Consider the following 23,004-nt stretch of genomic DNA (forward strand, 5'->3'; position numbering starts at 1 on the left):
CAGTTGAACCCAACTGGATTTCTGACCTATAGAACTCTAAGATAATAAATCTGTGTTATTTTATGTTAAGCTTATTTATTTTGAGAGAGAGAGAGAGAGAGCACACGTACAAGCAGGGGAAGGGCAGAGAAAGAGGGAGAGAGAGAATCCCAAGCTGGTTCTATGCTGTCAGTGCAGAAGACACAGAGCTCGAACTCACGAACTGTGAGATTATGACTTGAACGGAAATCAAGAGTTGGATGCTTAAATGACTGAGCCACTCAGGTGCCCCAAATTTGTGTTATTTTAACCTGCCATATTTGTGGTAAATCTTTACAAGAAAAATGGAAAATGAATGCAGATAAAAACCTATAAATTTTAAGCCTTAAGATTCACATTAACCATTTCAATTTTTGCATCTTATTTCAATCCTTATTAAAAGAAATACACTGTAAAAAAAAACCATGAGACAGCTGAGGTAGAGAGTTTCTACAGCAACATGAAGGAAAAGTGATTTTGTTGACTAATTTGCTATTCTTTGTTATTAATCATTAAAGGCCTATAATTATTACTTGCAGTTATAGAAATCGCACAATTCATTCATTCATCATTCTTTTATTCTTTCATTCATTCAACAATTACTAGGCATTTTGTATATACTGGTATCATGGTAGTGGGTGGGAATACAAAGATCAGAAATATGATCCCTTTTCTATGCTCTGGCGATAGTAACAACTGAATCCAAACTATTTAATACATTAATCAACTCAATCTGGGAATCATACAGGTTGAAACAACTCATAAAGTTCTGGTTATTTTATGTCTCTAACATTGTGATTCACAGGGGATACAAAGAAGAGTAAAACATAAATAGTACACAAATCTGTCTAATACAAGATAGATTAAGTTAAGTGCCATTAAAAAAGCACAAATAAAAATCAAAGGAGGGACAGGGGATATTCAGATAGGGAAAATTTAAGAAGGGTGTCCTGGAGGAGGTGGGATTTGAGGAGGGCCTTATAGGATAGAAAGTAGTTTAGAAAGCGAAGAAGTCACAGGCACAGAGGAAAGAACAAGTGGCATTTTCATGAAATAGGGAGTGATATTAACATCAATAATATAAAATTTAACACTTATTGAGTAAGGTGCTATGCTAAGTGCTTTCCATGTATTTAGTTGTTTAACACAACAACGCTATGAAGTAGAACAACTATTTTATTTACCTTTTTTATTGTGGTAAAAAACACATAAGATTTACCACCTTAACCATTTTTTAATGTTCATTTATTTTTGAGAGAAAGAGAGACAAAGTGCGAGTGGGGGAGGGACCGAGATAGAGGGAGATGCAGAATCTGAGACAGGCTTTAGGCTCTGAGCTGTCAGCACAGAGCCCGATGCTGGGCTCTAACCCACGAACCGCGATCATGATCTGAGCCGAGGTCGGATGCTTAATCTACTCAGCCACCCAGGCGCCTCCCATCTTAACCATTTTTAAGTATACACATTGTGGTGAATCAGGTCTCCAAAACTTTTTCATCTTGTAAAACTGAAATTCCATACTATTGAACAACTTCCCTTTGCCCCCTCCCATCAGCCCCTGGGAACCACCAGTCTACTTTCTATTTCTATGCATGTGACTACCTTACATTCCTCGTATAAGAGAAATCATACAGTATTTGTCTTTTTGTAACTGGCTTATTTCACTCAGCATAACATCCTCAAGGTTCATCCATGCTGTAGCAGGACAGGATTTCCTTCTTTTTTAAGGCTGGATATATGTATTTATCACATTGTTTGTCCATTCACCTGTCTATGGACATTTGAGTTACTTCCACCTCTTGGTTACTGGGAATAGTGTTGCTGTGAACATGGGTGCACAAATACCTAAGTAGGTACTATTTTAAGATGAGAAAGGCCCAGAAAGGGTAAATAAATAAAGGGAATAAGTTTATTCCAGGTCACACAACAAATTAAGAACCCTAACTCAGACATTTCGGGGTGTCCATCCTAGATAACTACTCTTTACAAATACATTCCCGTTCATTTTATTAATTTCATTGGTCCTACAATCTTGTGAAATTATAAAACCATACAGAATTAGCATGTATTCAGTATTTGTTAGATGGCAAAATCTTCACATTGATTATTTTCTTGACGTAATCATTTAATTATTTTCTTAATTTAATATGCTAAAGTAGCTCTTATCTCCATTTTCAATAGCATGTCTAAGGCCACCTCGCTAGTGAAACCTGGTCTAAGGTCACGAGTGATGAAGCCATGATTTAAACTCAAACTGACACCAAACTTTGTTGTAGTTCTCGATGTTCCCATTTGCTCCTTTCTGAGATGTGGGGAGTGAACAAGAAGTCACAGACTGGACTCCAGTCCAGTTCTCGCACTGACTTGCTACATTCCTCAACTTCTCTATCTGTAAAATGAGAAGGCTGAACTGGATGATCTCTAAATTTTCCCAGCCCAATTAGGCTCTGCACCTTCTCTTCTTAAAGGATTCTTAACCAGATATTTTATACGTAAGCAGGTTTGGTCTCAACTGTGCACCCATGTTCCTCCTCTTTCAAAACTTTTGTGCAATTACATTATAGATAAGTGGTTTTAAAATTCAAATAATACTAAAAAGCAGGTACAGTAATAACAGAAGTTCCCTTGTTCTATATACTCTTCTACCCCTGAATGAACGTCTGGCAACCAAAGCCCATGCTTCTCAACTCACTGGTGTTCTTTCCTGAAATCTATCTCTTTTTCCATATAACAAATGTACATTGTTATCTCTTGATTTATAAATATTAGGCCTTATTTATTGATTTTTGTTATGGGAGATGAGGTTCTGTTCTGTTTGGTTTTATTTTTTTTACATTTACACCTTTTTTCCCCTTTTACCATTCTCTTAATATTATCCCCAATTTGGGGCACCTGGGTGGCTCAGTCAGATGAGCATCCAACTTAGGCTCAGGTCATGATCTCGCAGTTCGTGGATTGGAGCCCTGCACGGGGCTCACTGCTGTCAGTGCAGGGCCCACTTCAGATCCTCTGTCCCACCCCCCCCGCCCCCCGCCTCTCTCCAGCTCATTCTCTCTCTCCCTCTCTCTCTCACTCTCCCCCCAAAAATAATAAACTTAAAAAATATTAACTCCAATTTTTAGTTAAGTGTTTATGCAATGTTTTTATTATTATTGCTTTGTGTATATACTGTTCACTGCTGAGCTAAAGTGTGCTGTACAATTTTTTTTTTTTTTAACATTCAAGTCTCTACCTACCTAAAACCTCTGTAAAATGCCCTATTGTTTAACTTTCCACTGTATGAAAACTGCCAAGTAATCAATCAGTTCCATTTTTCTTTCCTGGGCCTTCTGACCTTTAGCTAATGATCAGTGCTCTCTAGGCCTTCTACCTAGCTCTGGTCCCGAGAGTCCCTTTGCCAGCATACCAAGAACTCTCTTCAGCCCCTTTTGTGTTGGATACCACTTATTCCTTTTTCCTATTTACTCTCTTGTGTTAGTGAAGCATATCTTCCAGGAGTTTCTTGAGGTACATTTCTTGAGACCTTGAAATTTTCTTTATTACTTTCACATTTGATTGATGGATTGATAAGGTATAAAATCTTAGGTTGGAAATTGTTCTTTAGATTTTGAAGGTATGGCTTCACTGTCTTCTAGCTTTCTAAGTTGCTACTGAGATATGTGATGGCATCAAAATGCCAAATTCCAAATTTTTGGTATATGGCTCCTCCTTTTTTTCTCTGGAAACTGTTAGGAACTTCTTTTCATCCTTGGTGTAGTAAAATTTCAAAACAATATGCCTAGGTTTGGGTCATTTTTCAAGTGGGCTTATTTTTTTTTATTGGAGTATAATTAATGTACAGTGTTATCTTTATTTCAGGTGTATAATATAATGATTCAACAATTCTATACATTATTCAGTGCTCATCAAGATAAGTGAACCCTTGATCACCTTTATCTATTTCACACCCTGCCCTCTGGGAAACCACCAGTTTGTTCTCTGTATTTACTGTTGTTTTGTTTGTTTGTTTTGTTTGTCTGTTTTGTCTTTTTTGTTCATTTGTTTTGTTTCTTAAATTCCACATATGAGTGAAATCATGGTTTTTGTCTTTCTCTGACTTATGTCACTTATTATAATACCCTCTAGGTCCATCCATGTTATCGCAAATGGCAAGATCTCATTCTTTTTTATGGCTAATATTCCAGTGTGTGTGTGTGTGTGTGTGTGTGTGTGTGTGTGTGTGTGTATCTGTGTATCTTTATGCATTCATCTATGGATGGACACTTGGGTTGCTTCCATATATTGCCTAGTGTAAATTATGCTGCAATAAACATATGGGCGCATATGAAACATATATCGTTTCAAAACAGTGTTTTCATTTTCTTTGGGCAAATACCTAGCAGTAAAATTACTAGATCATATGGTAATTCTATTTTTAATTTTTTGAGGAAACTCCATACTGTTTTCCACAGTAACTGCACCAATTTACATTCCCACCAACAGTGCATGTGGGTTCCTTCTACTTCACATCCTTGCTAACACTTGTTATTTCTTGTCTTCCTGATTTCAGCCATTCTGACAGGCATAAGATGATATCTGATTGTGGCTTTGATTTGCATTTCCCTGATTAGTGATGTTGAGCATCTTTTCATGTGTCTGTTGGCCATCTCTATGTTTTCTTTGGACAAATGTCTATTCAGGTTCTCTGCCCATTTTTAATCAGATTTTTTTGTTTGTTTTTGTTTTTGGTATTGTGTTTTATAAGGTCTTCATATATTTTGGATATTAACCCCTTATCAGATATATCATTTGCAAATATTTTCTCCCACTCAGGAGATTGCCATTTTGTTTTGTTGATGGTTTCCTTCCCTGTGCATAAGCTTTATTTTGGTGTACTCCCATTAGTTTATTTTTCCTATTGTTTTCCTTGCCTAACGAGACATATCTAGAAGAATGTTTCTATGACTAATGTCAAAGAGATTATTGCCTATGTTATGATAGGCATAATCTATGATAATAGATTAGGTTTTTAATCTATTTTGAGTTTATTTTTGCATGTGGTGTAAGAAAGTGGTCCAGTTTCATTTTTTTGCATGTAGCTGTCCAGTATTCCCTACCCCATTTATTGAAGAGGTTGTTTTTCCCCATTGTATATTCTTGCCTCTTGTTGTAGTACAATTGACCATTCAAATGTGGGTTTATTTCTAGGCTCTCTTTCTGTTCCATTGATCTATGTGCCTATTTCTGTGCCAGCACCATACTGTTTTGATTGCTATAGCTTTGTAGTAGTGGGCTTTTTAAATCAAGAGAAATGGATTCTTCATTATTGACACATTTTCTTCTATTAGTTTTTTTACATTTTCCTTTCCACTATTTTATCTGTTTTCTCTTTCTAGTTCTATTCTTGAGGTATTGTGTTTCACGAACTGAATCTTTAATATTTTTTTAAAAAATGCTTATATCAGTTTCTATTTCTTTGTCTTTTTTTCTTGCATTTTCTCAGGTGATGTCCTAATATGTCATCTTTAAGATTTTCTTCTTTTTCTTTTTTAAGTTTATTTATTTATTTTGAGAGAGGGAAAGAGTGAGCAGGGGAGGGGCAGAGAGAGAGAGAGAGAGGGAATCCCAAGAAGGTTCCACCCTCTCAGCTTGGAGCCCCATGTGGGGCTTGATATAATGAGGTGTGAGATCATGACCTGAGCTTAAATTAAGAGTCAGAGACTTAATGGACTGAGCCACCCAAATGCCCCTGTTGTTGTTGTTGTTATTGTTTTATGGGTTAACATATTTTTAGTTTCCAAGAAGTTACTTCTTGTTCTTTGTTGGTTCTTTTTTTTTTTTTTCTTTTTCATTCCATACTTGTTTTATGGATGGAATGAAACATCCATCATAATATATTATTATGTTGGATAATAATATATTATGTTATTATATTATATTATAATATATTATATAATATATAATATTTAGTGAATATATAATATATTATATATTCACTAAAGAGTGAATGACTAAAAAGCTGATTGGAAGTACTGAATGAAAGACTTCGACACTGGTGGGCTTCACTAGTGACTGAGTGATCAGGTGGCTAGCTCCCCCACTTTTTTTTTTTTAATTACAGCTACAGTATCTGTAGTTATTTTCTCTGGGGACAGTTGATTCTAAAAAGAAATATTTTTTTTATTTCTTTGAGAACATAATTCTAGCTTCCAAATTTCTGGAATTAAGGGCAAATGGGGGTGAGGGGGAAGAGATCCGTTATTCAGTGTGCAGATTCTGAGTTCTTGTTTTCAATATGGCACATCACCCTTGCCCTCCTCTGTGAACAGTATCCCCGTATTTTGAGCATCTCTGGCTCAGTTTCTTCACAGAATAAACTTCTAGTCTCTCGCAGGAGTCAGGGAGTCTACTCAAGATAAGGGTAGGAATCTGGGTCTCTAAATAATATTTTTAATTAAAGATGATTTCAGCTCCTCCTTATCCCCTTCCTCTGAGGTTTCTGGTATCCTACATTCTTGAAATATTCTGGGATCCTGTGAGAGCAAATTGACTTGCTTCCTGATAGTCACTCCCTATCCTCATGCTTTTAAGTTTGATCCTCCTCTTTTCTACTCAATCCTTTACTATTTTTCTTTAATCTGCTTTCTGCCTTCATATATAGTAGTCCAAGTTACAGAATCTTGAACACAGGTTCATCACAGATGGAGTATGATTCTTCTGGTTTTTGTTCTCCTTGTTATTTGGAAGTCTGATCTTTCTTGGGAGAAGGGGGTTGAAATACTTCTATACACTCTCTTGGCCTGGGAAATCCTCCACTGAAAAATGATTTTTTAAAATTGTGTTTGCAGACTATGTAGTTCCTCAAGTTCCTTTTCTTTTAAAACAAGGATTACATAAATTACTCATCAAAAGTGTTAGTGAATTACATTGTATAATTGCATGTGCATCTAATTGTACACTAACATATATAACTAGAAACGAGCTTGTAATTAAGCACTCAGCACTGATAAATCCTAAACTATAATATTAAAATTGTTATGGGTATGATAGCTAAACTGTTTTGAGATTTAGATATATATTGGCAATATAGAAAATATTCACCAATACTCTTAGAAAAAGTATCTATCACTTGGTTCAGAAGACTCTGTTACTATTGGAATTAGTCAGTTAAAACATTTTGGTGGGAAAGTTAGTTAGCACTGACACAGTTTTTGTTTTTTAATGCAGTGTGTTTTTCCATAGTCATGGTCCTTTCTGTAATACTGTTTGAGAGCATGCATATTAATACACATGGTAAATTAGGTCTTAAAAAGCATAATCTTGTAAAGTAAGTTTTCACAATAATGCAGATTATTTATCCTGCATCAAACAAAAAGGCAATAATAAGCCTCTTAAAAAAAAAGCCTTGGGGTACCTATATGGCTATTGATTGACTGCCTGACTCTTGATTTCGGCTCAGGTCAAGATCTCACAGTTCGTTGGATTGAGCCCTGTGACTGCTCTGTGCTGACAGTACGGAGCCTGCTTGGGATTCTCTCTCTCCCTATCGCTCTCTCTCTGACCCTCCCCTATGCACGTGTACACGCATGCCCTCTCTTTCAAAATAAATAAATAAACTTTTTTTTTTTTTAAAGCTTTAAAAGGTCTGCTTTTGAAGCAATTTTTGTAAGTTTCCCTTTAAGGGATGGTAATCAATACATATCTTAGTTAGGGTTGTTATGGAAAAAAAAATCACCCTACAGTGGGTAGCTTAAACAGCAAACATTTATCTCTCACAGCTCTGGAGGTTGAGAAGTCCAAGATCAGGGTGCTGGCAGATCTAATGTCTGGTGAGGGGTCCCTTCCTGGTTTGCAGGTAGAGAGCTGGAGAGGAAGCAAACTCTCTTTTCTCAGGGGGTACTAATTCCATTCAAGAGGTCTCCACCTTTATGACCTAATTACCTCCCAAAGGCCCACCTCCTAATACCATCACGTTAAAGGTTAGGAATTTAACATATGAAGCTTTGAGGGAGGCAAACATTCAACCCTTAACACATACTTAATGCAGGGTCATACAGCTGGATATATTGAAACCAGGAGGAAAAAATACCTTCTTGGATGTTTCTTATTTTTGAAAAGACTTTTATATATTCCTCAGGACACCAATATTCATTATAATCAAAATCAGAATAAGCCAATCAAAAGGTATTTCTCTAATAATCAAATACTGTTTTTGAAAGAAAAAAATATTTTATATGTACAGAATTCTTTTAGATGCCTTGCAGTAATCCTTAAGGACCTATTAGCCTCTCTTGGCTAAATAAGCAATCTATCTGTAAAAATATTAAACACAAATATTTATTCTTCAATCTTTACTGCTTACATTATTATAAATATAAAAATGACACATTAAATTTGAGGTATTTTGAAAACATGGAAAATAATAAAGAAAAAAATGTTACCACGTAGCATATAGAGATAGCTACCTTTAAAAAATCCATATTAGCATATTCTTCCCGTCCTTTTTTTCTTTTTTAAGGTGTTTTTTTTAAAGTTTTTTTTCTTTATTTTGAGAGAGAGAGAGAGAGAGCATGGGAGGGGCAGAGAGAGACAGAGAGAGAGAGAATCCCAACAGGCTCTTCACTGTCAGTGCTGAGCCTGATGTAGGGCTTAAACCCACATACTGTGATATCATGACCTGAGCCAAAATCAAGAGTCAGACGCTTAACCAACTGAGCCACCCAGGGGTCCCACCTCCCATCCTTTTTAAAATCAGTTTTTACATGGTTAAGATCATACTGCACAGAGTAAGATGAGGCCCAATTTATTGAGTACTCCTAAATGGCAGACAACCTCCTAAGTGCTTCACATACATTGTATCAATATCCTATGAGCCAGATATTTTATGCCAAATATATGGAAAATATGAGGATATATGGAAAAACTGAAGATTAGTGAGTTTAAATAAGTTGCCTGGGGCCATCCAGCCAGTAAGCAGCCAAGCTGAGATTTTAGCACAAGCTTGGCCAGTATCAAAATCCATACTCTTTACCATTATGTTTATTTTCTTTGTTTACCACTGTAACTAATTTTTATGTCATTAACAAATCATTGCAAATATCATGTAAAGTAAAAATGTAAAACTCCTGTATGATTAGGCTTATCTCGCTGAAGCCCTGCAGTCAATGAGCATATTTTTCAAAAATCTTTACAAATATTAAGAGCATGAATGGAATATTGTTGTTGTTCAAGTTAAAATGTATTGAGACTTTAAATGTTTTTATAAGCTTATCAGGCATTTGTATTTGTAAGGATTATATATTTCTCAAATAAGTACAGTGTGAGCCAGAAATTACAAAATGACCCTTTGGAACAAATAACATTACCTCATTGATTCTGGTTATGTTGGGCAGGTACAGTAGGTGGAAGATACACACACACACACACACACACACACACACACACACACACACACACATATATGATTTGTTTAAAGTTCCTAAACATAGCTGGTTCCAAGACTTTAAGATTCTCTCCTTAAAATCTAGTTTACATCATTATTTTTACATCTAAAGAAAAATGGTAAAAGGAAAAGGTATTTACTAAGCAAAGATAAATGCTAACTAAACCCTTATTGAAAATATCACCAGATCATGGATTAATGCAGTTTTAATGCATTTCCAATACCTAGTTATTCTAATTTCCTCTCCGGCTACACTATTTTCACTGTAATCTATTTAAGAGCTGGAGCCACTGATGCAATCAGTTTGATTTATCTAGTGACAATACCTCAATTATCCTCCTGGGGAAAATTATTTTCTTGTGAGTAAATCTAATTTTGGTTTAATCTTCCAAGTAATTTTAATTAATTTTCTATATATTTTGACAAAAGTAATAATGAAAGAAAAAGGCCATTATGACTATATTATTATGAAATATAGAGAAAATATCACATCAAAAAAGACATAAACATTTTCAGTTGGTGTTAGTGAATTATGACCTTGCAAGTTACAAGAATATGCCAGAATGTTTTAGCACCCATAAGCCACAGAAGGCTAAGGAGACATGTGGCTAATAAGATGCAAATTTTGTAATTTGAGAGTTGAGTAAATGGGTAGCAATATCTTGTCACCTTAAATATTATGCCTGGTGTACTGGTAACATGGGCATTGGCTTAATGGCTCATTTCGTGGGAGAAGTTTTAACCTTTACATCAACATTTACGTAAATTTTAGGTTGCACAGAAATATATAATCAATTTGAATTTGCTGTTTTGGATATCTGCGTTTTCCTGAATTTCCTTATTAATAGCTTACTTCTCTTCCTATAGGCTTGGCTTGACATAACCCATCTGGATCATGTCTACAAAGGAAACAAACTGCATACATTTTTGCTGCAAAAGATAACAAACCCCACAAATTTTCAGTAGTGGATATCTAAGAAATGAACCTCACTGGACAAAAATTATAAGAACTACGAAAGTCTGAGTTTCTGAAATTGAAGAAGAGTTCCAGCTAGACCTTCCTATTGTGTATGTTGTGTGAACACACACAGTCGGGAGTGCAGATTAGCACAATTTTCCTAGAAAGTGATTTGGCAAACATATCAAAGTCTTAACGCATAAGATATCCATCATAGTAATAATTACACATTATAACAACATGAAGAAAAAGAAACATTATTGATGAGTAGGGGAAAGATTTATGACAATGTTCAGTAAACCAAGATCTATGTAGTATGATGTCAATGATAGTAACATATGTATAAACATGCATTTGTATGTGTGCAAGAATATATAAAGACCAAAGGTTTTCGACGGTATTCATTTTTTCAGTATTGAAATACTGGTGATTCTTCTTTATATTATTACGTATTTTTCTGTATTGAGCATATTGTTCATTAATAATAAGAAAAAAGTATTTAAAAGAAATACAAGGAGGTGTGCCTAGGCGCTTCAGTCTGTTGAGCTTCTGACTTTGGCTCAGGTCACAATCTCAAGGTTCATGGGTTCCAGCCCGTGTTGGGCTCTGTGCTCACAGCTCAGAGCCTGGAGCCTGTTTCAGATTCTGTGTCTCCCTCTTTCTCTGCCCTTCCCCTGTTCCCGCTCTGTCTCTCTCTCTTTCTCTCAAAAATAAACATTAAAAAAATTAAAAACAAATAAAACAAATACAAGGAATAACAGTAACATTTCTTTGTTTTTCTTTCATTATCTTTTAAAAATGTAAAATAAACCAAGGGAAGTCGTTGTCATTAGAAATCATTCATTCATTCCACTGATAACTATTTGTAAGCACTTGCTACATGTCAAACATAGTTTTAGGCACTGGGGATTCTGCAGTGAAGAAAATTAAGTTCATATCTGGGAGAGGAACAAATGTTACCTCGGTCACATAATGGTGAAGTGCTATGAATGAAATCATACTCATTAATGTGCTATACTTCATAAATAGTAGAAAACACAAGTTATAAACTTGCTAGCAAAGAATATAAAAGTATCTCCTTTATTTAGTCTAAGGCATATAATTTTTCTTAATTAACTGAAGAAATTGAAATTGTTTGATTACTTACCCCAATATTAAACATCCCTGTAAAATATTCCATATTTGCTTGAATGAACCAAATGTTGCTTAAACCTAGTTCATCACTTCTCTTCTTAGCACGAATTAATGATAGTTCCTTGTTTTCTATTAACGTAACCTAGATTTCATCCAGGAAACAAAAGTACATTCAGTAACATAATTCAGACATTAGGGCAAAATATTATTACTGCATTTAAGCTTTCATGTAGAACATATTCATTGATTCTTGTCCTGTGCCAGGAAGTACACCAGATAGTGTGTTACAAAACTGAACAAGGCCCTTGAGTTCTTGCACCTTATGGATGGAGTGATAGAAGAGAAACAGGCAATTACAATACAGTGGTAAGTGTTTAACGAAAGACATATCATGTGTCATCACAGCACTCAGACTTGATGACTAAGGAAGGTTTCAGCCATTTAACACGGAAAATAATATAGAAGCTGAGGCCTGAACAATGAATAGAAACTAGCTGGAGCAATGGAGGAGTGTTTCAAGCAGAGAGAGAAACACGCATGAAGTGGGAAGTGAGACAGACACAGGGTGTTTGAAAAACTGAGAACATTGGTGTCTCTGGGCACGGTGCATGGTGGTGATGCAGAGTGGGGGACAGGGTGTGGAGGGTAGAATTGAGTCTGGAGAGGTAACGGGAGCCAGATCATGTGATAAAAGAAGGTTCCGTTGCTGCAATGTGTAGTATGGATTGGTGGGGGTGAGGCAGAAGGAAGGGTAACCAGTTAGGAGTCTCTAGGAATGCAGGCCAATGAAGATTGGAAAGGATTATGGGTCTAGAGAGAGAAAAGTGGGCAGAATTAAGTCCCTTTCATCACTATCATCTCTAATTCTACCCTTATTTTGTCCTTATGCTTGTCTTCACAGAAACATCCTGGGTCCCTTTGTATAAAAAAACCTGTCAGAGTATACTTGGTTTAAGGCTTTCTGGCCATTCATTATTCTATCCAAGATTTCCCCTCTCCAGGCTCAATGTCTCTAAGTTTCCAGAATTGTTGGGAAGGGGGAAAAGACCCCATATCTCTGCCTTTGTTTCTCCAGGATTCTACTCTATGAGCTTTCTTCCTCTAACTCCAACCAAGAAAATTGTTACTTTCCTTGATAATGAAACAGACACCTGCTATTTTTTCCCAGGATTCCTTGTTCATTTTGCCTCTCATTTTCTAAGGAAGGGAAAGAATAATACCTTCCATTCCCCATCTTTCTGTTACATGTCTTTCTGGCCAGTCTATGCTCATCTTTCCCTTCTGCAAGGAATCACTATGATTATTTTACACCTTCTAGAAAGTTCACAAGCAAAGAATCTGCCCCATTTGATTTGTATTTTTTTAAAAATATAATCTATTGTTAAATTGGCTTCCATACAACACCCAGTGCTCATCCCGATAAGTGCCCTCCTCAATGCCCATCACCAATTTTCCCCTCTCCCCCACCCGCTGATTTGTATTTTTTTAAATACATTAAATTCTAGACTTTTATGCTAAAAGATGGTCATTGTGAGGAAATGATTTCATATGGCAGAAGACTAAAAATAACAAACTTCTAACAAATAGTGGCAACCACTGCATAAACTGTGGTACATTTACTTAAAAACATACTATGTAGTCACATTTTAGTGATATTTTAATAATGATATTTGAAACTATTTGTAATAGGGAAAAACATACTGAGTGAAAGCTGGTGACTAAAATCGTTTTTGCATTTTTCAGAATCTGCAGTAAGAAGCACCCTCATGGACAATGATGTTAAGAATATGGGGAGAAAAGCATTTGATGGATGAGTGTGGTAAATTTAGAGTTTATTTTTTTCTTTGACAAATTTTGTTATTGCTGTTACAATTTTGATACAATGGATAAAAATCAAGATACTGAAAGGATATGCTTAACAAGGGTCAGAAGCTAGTATTTCCAGTATAAAATTATGTTGACAATTAAACGAGTTTCATCATTCATTATTTTATTTAACCACAGAATCATTATTTCTTCTATACATTATTTAAAAATATAACCCTTTCAGGGGCCCCTGTGTGGCTCAGTTGGTTAAGCTACCGACTCTTGATTTTGGCTCAGGTCATGATCTCACGGTTGGTGAGTTCAAGCCCAATGTCAGGCTCTGCTGGGCTCTGCAGCTTGGCTCTGCCCCTCCCCCACTCAGGTTGTCTTGGTCTCTTTCAAAATAAATAAATAAACTTTAAAGAAATTTATAACCCTTTTATAAAAGTTAAAACTGTACTGTGGTCCTACTTTACTTTTTTAAAGATTCTTAGAAGTTTAGTTCAAAGACCAAAAAAAAAAAAAAAATCTGTGCCACATATGTGACCTGAATGAATGCTTATAAATTCAAAGGGAAGCGGTAAGACTCAGCTAACTGAATTGCATAGTTTTCCAATGTTTCCCTTTATCTGCTATTCAGATTTTTACCTGGCATGATGGCAGCATGTGAGCAAGGACAATGCCAACATGGCCCTGGAGAAGGCAGAAAAAGAAACAAGTTAACTCGGGTCCTTAATGCTTTCTTCTCATTCTGAGACAGCAGTCTTGCCAAATAAAAACATGACTCTGAATGTAATACAGTAAAGTCACACAGTCGGGGGAAGGCTAAAGAGAATAAGAGGAGAGACATAATACCCCGCCGCTGCAGAAATCCACAATTCTGTCACCGGGTTTGGCCTGACTTGTCACCACATAAACAAGGTTGTTTAACTGCTGTTGCTTCCTTAAAGCTCGATCACTGGACATTTTGCCTGGGGAAGACAAGAAGTGAAGACAATGAAATGGTAGGCATTGTGAGAGAGTGAGAAGGCACTCAGAGAATGGATGGCCAGCGTCCAGGAAGAGGGGTGAATATATAAATGAGTTACAAATTCCACATAATCCATGAAGAGAGGACCAGAGACCTGGAACCCAGAAATGAAATCTCTCTATGCATATTTTTACTTTTATTCACATCCAATTTTTCTTTCGATTGTCATTGAAAAAACATCTTCTAGAGAGGAAACAATAAGTGAAATATTAATCGCAGAGTCATACACAAAGTGCTGAGTAAATGTTTACTGGATGAATAAAAGTTAAGAGTCACAGTCCCTTCCCTCTATCTCTACCAGAGACATATTGCAAAGATTACCTAATTCTAGCTCATTGTTTAAATCTCCTTGGACAAAACAGATTTATAATAAATAAAAACATTCTTACTATTTAATCAGCATGTCCTTGAACTCTTAGTTATTTTGGTGAGGATACTCGGGACATAGGTGTCACATTGTCGGAAATGTATCAATGCTTAGTGTATTTAGAGAGAAATTAGATTTTACCATTTCAGCTTTGAAGCTTCCTTTCCTTATGAGTCAGACACAGAAATCTAATGCAATAGAGATTAAAGATAGAGCATTTCCAAGTATGAAATGCCTTGGGCCTAACAGCATGAAAATATCTTAACTTTCCTTCAAAGCTACTAGTTAAGTCCATGAAAATAACTTCAGAAGAATGAATGAAATTATTTGTTTTTACATGTTTCAAATGCACTTTTTGTAAGAGCAAGATTAAGAAAATATAGAGAGCAGATTTCATTGATATAGATAAAAGGAAAAACCCAGATAATCTTTTGGCTTGATCAAAAGTTATTTACAGATACCAAGGTTTCCCTGCTCCATTTTCACAGAAAAATAGCCTGGCTTTTTTTCCTTTTATTCTCTTTTCTGTTTTCCTTCTTTCTTATGTTACTAAAATAAAAATACTGGAAAATCTTTATTCTAGGAAAAAATAAAAAATATGTGAAAAAATATGAGAAAAGATCCATAATCTAATAATTCAGAGCAAATATCTTTGTATACACATACTTCCAGGTGTATCTAGAAATTCATAATATTGAAGATAGTATATAAAACATTATAACTCTTTCCATGTCAGTGCATTTATTTCTGTACCATAAGTTTTAATGGCTGCATAGTATTTCATTGACTATATATGCCATACTTATACAACCAATCTCCTATTGTAATAATGTGATCATCGTCATACAGCTAAATCACTATACACATTCTTAATTATTTAGTGTGCCCTAATGTGAATTTCAAACATAAAGGGCCTTTAAACCAATAGTCTGATGATTTCATTTGTGAAGACAGTTTCATGTAGCTTTATTTTCATTTTTCTCTAATAATATAATTGTGAAAAATTTAAACAAAATATGTGAAAGCTCCTGTCAGCCTATCCTTCCTGGATAACCACCCCTAAAAGATTATGACAATTTTCAACACAGCAAAGTTGAAAGAATCTTACAGTGACTGCCTTTATAACCTCCACTTAGATTCTACCATTAACAACTTACTATATTTGGTTTATCACACTCTTTTTTAAAAAATTTTTAGAAGTTTATTTATTTTGAGAGACAGTGTGTGAGCAGGGGAGGGGCAGAGAGAGAGAGAGAGAGAGAGAGAGAGACAGAGAGAAAGAGAGAATCCCAAGCAGGGTCCACACTGTTAGTGCAGAGCCTGTTGAGAGGCTTGAACTCACAAACTGCAAGATCATGACGGATCTGAAATCAAGAATCCAACACCTAACCGACTGAACCACCCAGGTGCCCCTGGTTTATCACACTTTTATTCATCTATCCATCCATTCATAAATCCACTTAATTTTTTTTAAGGTTTATTTATTTTTGACAGAGAGAGAGACAGCGCATGAGTGGGAGAGGGGCAGAGAAAGAGGGAGACACAGAATCCAAAGCAGGCTCCAGGCTCTGAGCTGTCAGCACAGAGCCTGACATGGAGCTTGAACTCACAGACTGCGAGATAATGACCTGAGCCGAAGTCGGACGGTCAACCAACTGAGCCACCCAGGCGCTCCAATCCACCTAATTTTTTTTTTCAACGTTTTTTATTTATTTTTGGGACAGAGAGAGACAGAGCATGAACGGGGGAGGGGCAGAGAGAGAGAGGGAGACACAGAATCGGAAACAGGCTCCAGGCTCCGAGCCATCAGCCCAGAGCCTGACGCGGGGCTCGAACTCACGGACTGCGAGATCGTGACCTGGCTGAAGTCCGACGCTTAACCGACTGCGCCACCCAGGCGCCCCCACCTAATTTTTTTTAAGTAGGTTCCACATCCAGTGTGGAGCACAACATGGGGTCTGAACCCATGATCCTGAGATCAAGACCCGAGCTGAGATCAAGAGTTAGACATTCAACCAACTGAGGCACCCAGGCACCTCTCCACATAATTTCTTTTAGCAATGCAGTTCTAATTTGGAAGAGGGAGAGCAACAAGAGGAAGCAGGGGAGTTAGAGGGCAAAAAGGGAAAAATATTTCTGAGCCCTGTGGGAAAGCTAGTCACAAATGCTACCTTTTGAGGAAACCACCAAGAGGCAAGAAATGAGCACAAACATTTTAGTCTCAGCTTTGTGGATTTCTTAACATTTCTTAGCCAAAGGATTTTTCGTAAAGTCAAAAGAAATTACCTTTGTTAAGAACAAGGAGAAAAAAAAATTTATTTAATGGAATAACTAATTAACATCCAGTTTGGTACCATTATTTCTACTAGATGTTTAGAATTATCTAACTTTCCTAGGTTTGTTTCAAAAGCAAATGTTGATGAAGATCTGTTTTTCTTGCTGAGATTCCATCTTTGCATATAAAGAATTCATGCTGAAATGAAGTTTGAAGGCAAAGGGGTAATTTTCAGGGTTGTGTTTAAATAGACACTATTAGGGAGCCAGGGTGGCTCAGTCAAGCATCAGACTCTTGATTTCGACTCAGGTCACAGTCTCAAGTTTCATGGGTTTGAGTCCCACATTGGGGTCTGTACTGACAGTGTGGAGCCTGCTTTGGATTCTCTCTTTCCCTCTCTCTCTGCCCCCCCCCCAATAAATAAATATTAAATAAATAAATAGGCACTATTAAGCTGCACATACTCTCACAGATTGAGTTAAAAACACAGTAGCATAATGCCCAGATGCTTTATGGAAAAGCCACCTCTAACAAAGCATTCCTCCTCCCCATTCCAGTTTTGAAGCTCCTGGAAACACGAACAGGATCTCAAATACAATGAACGAGGTTAGAAAGTGGTATTTTGAGACATGGCATTAATTTAAAAATCAAATCCCACTTTCTATTTTTAGCTAACATTCTTCTGCCTAAGACACCATTTATAAGCATAAATTTACAATCTATTTTTAGTTTGACTAAAAATGCTGGTTCTTTAAGTGTCATCACTGAAAAAGAAACTCAAGAATCAAATGATCAGGTGTTTTAATACAAATGATGTCATTTGTTCTGTGATGTAATTCTCCCACAGTGAAAGTCAAGTCTTTTCCTTGTCTAATTCAAGTTAGGAGGAACCTGATTATTTAGACAACTTCAGTGTTGTTTGCAGTGCCCAAAAAGAAAATACAAAGATAAAAGAGTCAATTTTTAAGTGAAGGAAGAGCTTTATTGGAACACCAGTCCAAAGCATCAAATAAGGAAAATAAAATTTAAAACAATATCCTAGATAGGAAATGTGCACATTTGTAGCCAGGATACCTGCTCAGTCTAAAATTATGCTCAAGATCATGCTGTTCTTGATTTTTTATTTCTTAGTCCAAAGCAACAAAGCATCTTAAATGTCATGACTTCCTGGTAAAAGGAAAGCAGTTGGGTGCCTGGATACACGTTTGACTTCTTTACTAAAGATTCATTTGCTGCTTTGTTTTCAAAGTATTTTCTTTGCGCTAGAGCACACCAACCACATTCTATAAGTTTTTTAAAAATTTATCATTAAATATGAAGACAAAAAAGGCTAAAACTAATGATGTAGATAATTTTTAAAAACATGCTTTTTGTTTGGAAAGTTATAAAATCAAAAGAGCAAATTTCTTTAACAGTCATGGATGTAGCAGAGCTATTCTATTCTAGAGAAGGCACAAGACAACCGAATAGACAAAGTGGCACTGACAGGACCTCTGGTCAGAGGAAAGGGGCAACCGCAAATTTTACTATTTTTGGGAGGCTTTAAGACAAGCTGATGAATGGTCACTTATGTTGTACAGGGCCCTAGACAGTGAAACCCAGGTCCTAGCCCCAGGGTAGCCTATGGTTTTCATGCTTGGAATAGTCACTTAGGCACCTACTATGCTCAGCACCTGTCTGTATGCTGAGGACATATCTCAGAGTGACTAAGACATAGTCCCTGTCCTTAGGGAACAGTATCTAAAAAGAAGGGATAGGTGTTCATTATGTGCAAATATATGTGCACTGAAAATAAAGGACTATAAAAAGGACTATATAAAGGAAAATAAATGTATGTGCATTGAAAATAATTGAGACTTCACAGAGGGACTTACAGACACTTGGGGCATTTCAGCTGAGTCTTTAAGGAGGAACAGAAACTCACCAGATAGGATGGCAAGGAAAGCATGCTAAGAATGATATGGCATATTTAGGGGAAAACCTCAATTAGCTCATGCGCTTAAAAATGAGGATCAATGAAAAAGTGGCAGAACGTAAGTAGATCTGAAATTATAGGCAGGACCAGATGGGAAAGAGCATTGCTTGTTATTTTGCCTGTCTGTGCTGTAGAGAAAACATGGCCTCACTTTAATATTTAATGTGCTTAGAGCTCCTTAGAGACAAGTTCTACTCGAATAGACAGCACTGCTATTTTTACATTGTTATATATTAAAGATGGTCTCTTATAATGCTAGCCTGCATCATTTTTATTCAGGATAGAGTATACCCTCAAATCAGATCGTATTATTAATAAAATTCTCTGAAGCATTCAACCTCAACTAATGCTAGTTGTCATTAAGTAACTTAATTAAGAAAATGAAATAGAATTAACTCATTGAAACTCACTGACTCATTTTGAACCCTGGTGTTCTAGATCAAGAAAGCACTTGGACTCCTTATAGGATTCTCCTTCTCACTCTCCTTCCCAGGCTCCCTTCCCTTGGCATTGCTCTGAAATGTTATGCTCATTAGGTCCTATCTTTTGTGCCATAGCTTGTCATAAAGTATGCTTTTCCTGTGTATATTAACTAAAGTCCCTTCCAAATTTACCCATTAAAATATCTCTTATTTGCTTAAAATACCTTTAAAGTCACCTCGTTGGCTTAAGAAAAAAAAAATTGACTTCTTGTTAAGAAAATAAGATCTCTAGTGATCTGGGCCCCATTACTTTGCCAAACTCATCTTCTGGAACTTTCTTATATATCCCCCCATATTCCAGCCTTTCTAAACAATGGTGAGTTCCTTGAATTTATCAAGGTCAGTGAGGTGGTGGCTTTAAAAATTTGTTCCCTCTGCTTGAAACCTATTTTCTTGCTTTAGAACCCAGGGACCCTACCAGTTTTCCTTGCTCCTGACAATGTTTACATTTAGTACTTTTGTAATAATTGTTTTTAAAGACAAAGAGAAAATGGAACTTTTTAAAACTCTTTGTTACTACCCAAAAGAACTAATCTTTTATTCTAAAAAGCACTACTATGGTTAACTAGTGAAAAAAAAAATTTATCATACGCTTCTGGGTATTCATCTGAAGAAAATGAGAACACTAACTGAAAAAGATACATGCACCACCCAGAGTGCCTGTGTGGCTCAGCTGGTTAAGTGTCTGACTTCAGTCAGTGTTGATCTGGCGGTTTGTGAGTTCGAGCCTGGTGTCAGGCTCTGTGCTGACAACTCAGAGCCTGGAGTCTGCTTCGGATTCTGTGTCTTCCTCTTTCTCTGCCCCTCCTCCGCTCACACTCTGTGTCTCTCTCTCAAAAATAAATAAACATTAAAAAAAAAAGATATATGCACCACTATGTTCATTGCAGCTTTATTTATAATAGTCAAGATATGGAAACTACCTAAGTGTCCATCAACAGATGATGGATTAAATGTGGTATATAGACATACAATTGAATATTATTCACTTATCCAAAAGAATGCAGTCTTGCCATTTTGAGACAAAAAGGATGGACCTTGAGGGCATTTGTTAAATGAAATATGTCAGACAAATATCATATGATCTCATTTATATGTGGAATCTAAAGAATAGCTTGGTAGTTGCCAGAGGTGGGGGTGGGAGGAGGCAAAATGCGTGAAGGGGGTCAAAAGGTACAAACTTCCAGCTACAAAATAAATAAGCGTGAGGATGTAATGTATAGCATGGCAACTATACCTAATAATACTGTATTGTATATCTGGAAGTTGCTAATAGAGTAGATCCTAGAAGTTCTCATCACCAGAAAAAAAAATTCTATAACTATGTATGGTTATGGATGTTAACTCGACTTATTGTGGTGATCATTTGACCACGCATACCAATATTGAATCATTATGTTGCACACCTGAAACTAAAATAATGTATGTCAATTATATCTCAAAATTTTTTTTAAATGGTATATAGGCATAATTAATTATATTAACTATCAAAAGAACCATTAGCTAAAATTGCTTCTATTTCTCTGAAGTAGATACAGATGATTTTTCCAGAGTAGATGAACTTGGGTGCAATTTAATGGAAAGAGTGTTAGGAGACTGATAGGCACATAACAGGTGATAAATAAAAGTTTAATGAATTCATTTTGTGTAGAATTAAGACAAGTTAGATTTTAAGGTCACATGCTGACTTCTGCGGGTACTAAGCATGAAAACAAGTTAGCTATCAATGCTATGCTGATATTTGTTGAAATAGTAAAAGAAGTCAACTACAAAACAGTTTTAGATGGGAATGGAAAAGTTTCTGAGAACTTTGGTGAAGGAATAAGAAAGCAGCTATTTAAAGCTATATCAAAAGCTAGACAAAAATTTAAAATGGATTAAATGCCTAAATGTGAGACAGGAAACCATTAAAATACTAAAGGAGAACATGGGCAATAATCTCTTTAACTTTGTCCGGAGCAACTTCTTACTACATATGTCTCCTGAGGCAAGGGAAACACAAGCAAATATAAACTTGAGACTTCATCAAAATAAAAATCTTCTGCACAGTGACAGAAACAATCAAACTAAAAGGCAACCTATGAGATAGGAGAAGTTATTTGCAAATGACATATCTGACACATCCAAAATGAATAAACCAATTAAAAAATGGACAGAAGATATGAATAGACATTTTTCCAAAGAAGACATCCAGATGGCCAAGAGACACATGAAAAGATGCTCAATTATCATTCATCATCAAGGAAATACAAACCAAAGGTACAATGAGTATCACCTCACACCTGTCAGAATGGCTAAAATCAAAAACACAAGAAACAGGTGTTAGCAAGGATATGGAGAAAAAGGAACCCTCATACATTGTTGGTAGGAATGCAAACTGATGCAGTGACTGTGGAAAACAGTGTGGAAGTTCCTCAAAAAGTTAAAAATAGAACCACACTGTGCTCCAGCAAAATTGCACTACTGGGTATTTACCCAAAGCATACAAAAATACTAATTCAAAGGACTATATGCACCCTGATGTTTATAGCAGCATTATCTACAATAGTCAAACCATGGAAACAGCACAAATGTCCATTGACTGATGAATGGATAAAGACGTTGTATATATATATATATATATATATATATATATATACACATATATATGTATATGTATGTATATACATATATATATACACATATATATGTATATGTATGTATATACATATATATATACACATATATATGTATATGTATGTATATACATATATATATACACGATGGGATATATATTATATATAATATATATAATGGGATATATATGTAATGGAATACTACTCAGACATAAAAAAAAAAAGAAATCCTGCCATTTGCAATGATGTGGATGGAGCTAGACAGTATTATGCTAAGTGAAATAAGTCAGAGAAAGAAAAACACCATATGATTTCACTCATAGGTGGAATTTAAGAAACAAACGAGCATGGGAAAAAAAGAAAGAGAGGCAAACTAACAAACAGACTTTTAACTGTAGAAAACAAACTGAAGGTTACCAGAGGGGAGGCAAGTGGGGGGGGGGGATGGGTCAAGTAGGTGATGAAGATTAAAAAGTGCACTTGTGATGAGCACCAGGTGTTGTATGTAGGTGCTGAATCACTAAATTGTATACCTGAAACTAGTATTACACTGTATATTAACTAACTGGAATTTAAAGAAAAACTGGAAAGAGCTAGAAAGGCAGGAATGAAATTCCTAAAGAAACTCATGTGTTGGTGCATGAAAATAAGCAGCAACATAAAATTTACACTTTGGCACGATTTTGCTCTAAATTTTGGAGATTACTTACTGGAAACACTAAACATTTAGAAAAGTCCTTTGATTTACATTTTTCAAAGTTAGTTGCAGGCTAGCATCATGAATCCTCTTAGCCATGCTAACCCCACAGTGACAACTTTCTTGCAACAAGGGATACTAATGATCTGATAACCTTCTTCCTCTTTCCCCACCCCAACCCATTCACACACACCACAGTGTAGCCTATGAAGACAACAATCATGCA

At 35.9% G+C, this 23,004-nt stretch overlaps 1 protein-coding gene across 4 annotated transcripts in view; it reads right to left on the minus strand.

Moving 5' to 3' along the window:
• The window catches only part of GSTCD (glutathione S-transferase C-terminal domain containing), a 129,689-nt gene that overhangs the window by 14,292 nt on the left and 92,393 nt on the right, over positions 1-23,004 (minus strand). For all 4 annotated transcript variants that reach the window (XM_042984090.1, XM_015537029.2, XM_042984088.1 and 1 more), the window contains 3 exons: positions 14,193-14,308; positions 13,986-14,030; positions 11,545-11,673 (listed from right to left, as the gene is read on the minus strand). In XM_042984090.1, coding sequence (XP_042840024.1) covers positions 11,545-11,673; positions 13,986-14,030; positions 14,193-14,308 — 290 coding nt within the window. The remainder of the gene's footprint in view (positions 1-11,544; positions 11,674-13,985; positions 14,031-14,192; positions 14,309-23,004) is intronic.

This window comes from Panthera tigris, chromosome B1, assembly GCF_018350195.1.
Source record: "Panthera tigris isolate Pti1 chromosome B1, P.tigris_Pti1_mat1.1, whole genome shotgun sequence".
Classification (NCBI taxonomy): domain Eukaryota; kingdom Metazoa; phylum Chordata; class Mammalia; order Carnivora; family Felidae; genus Panthera; species Panthera tigris.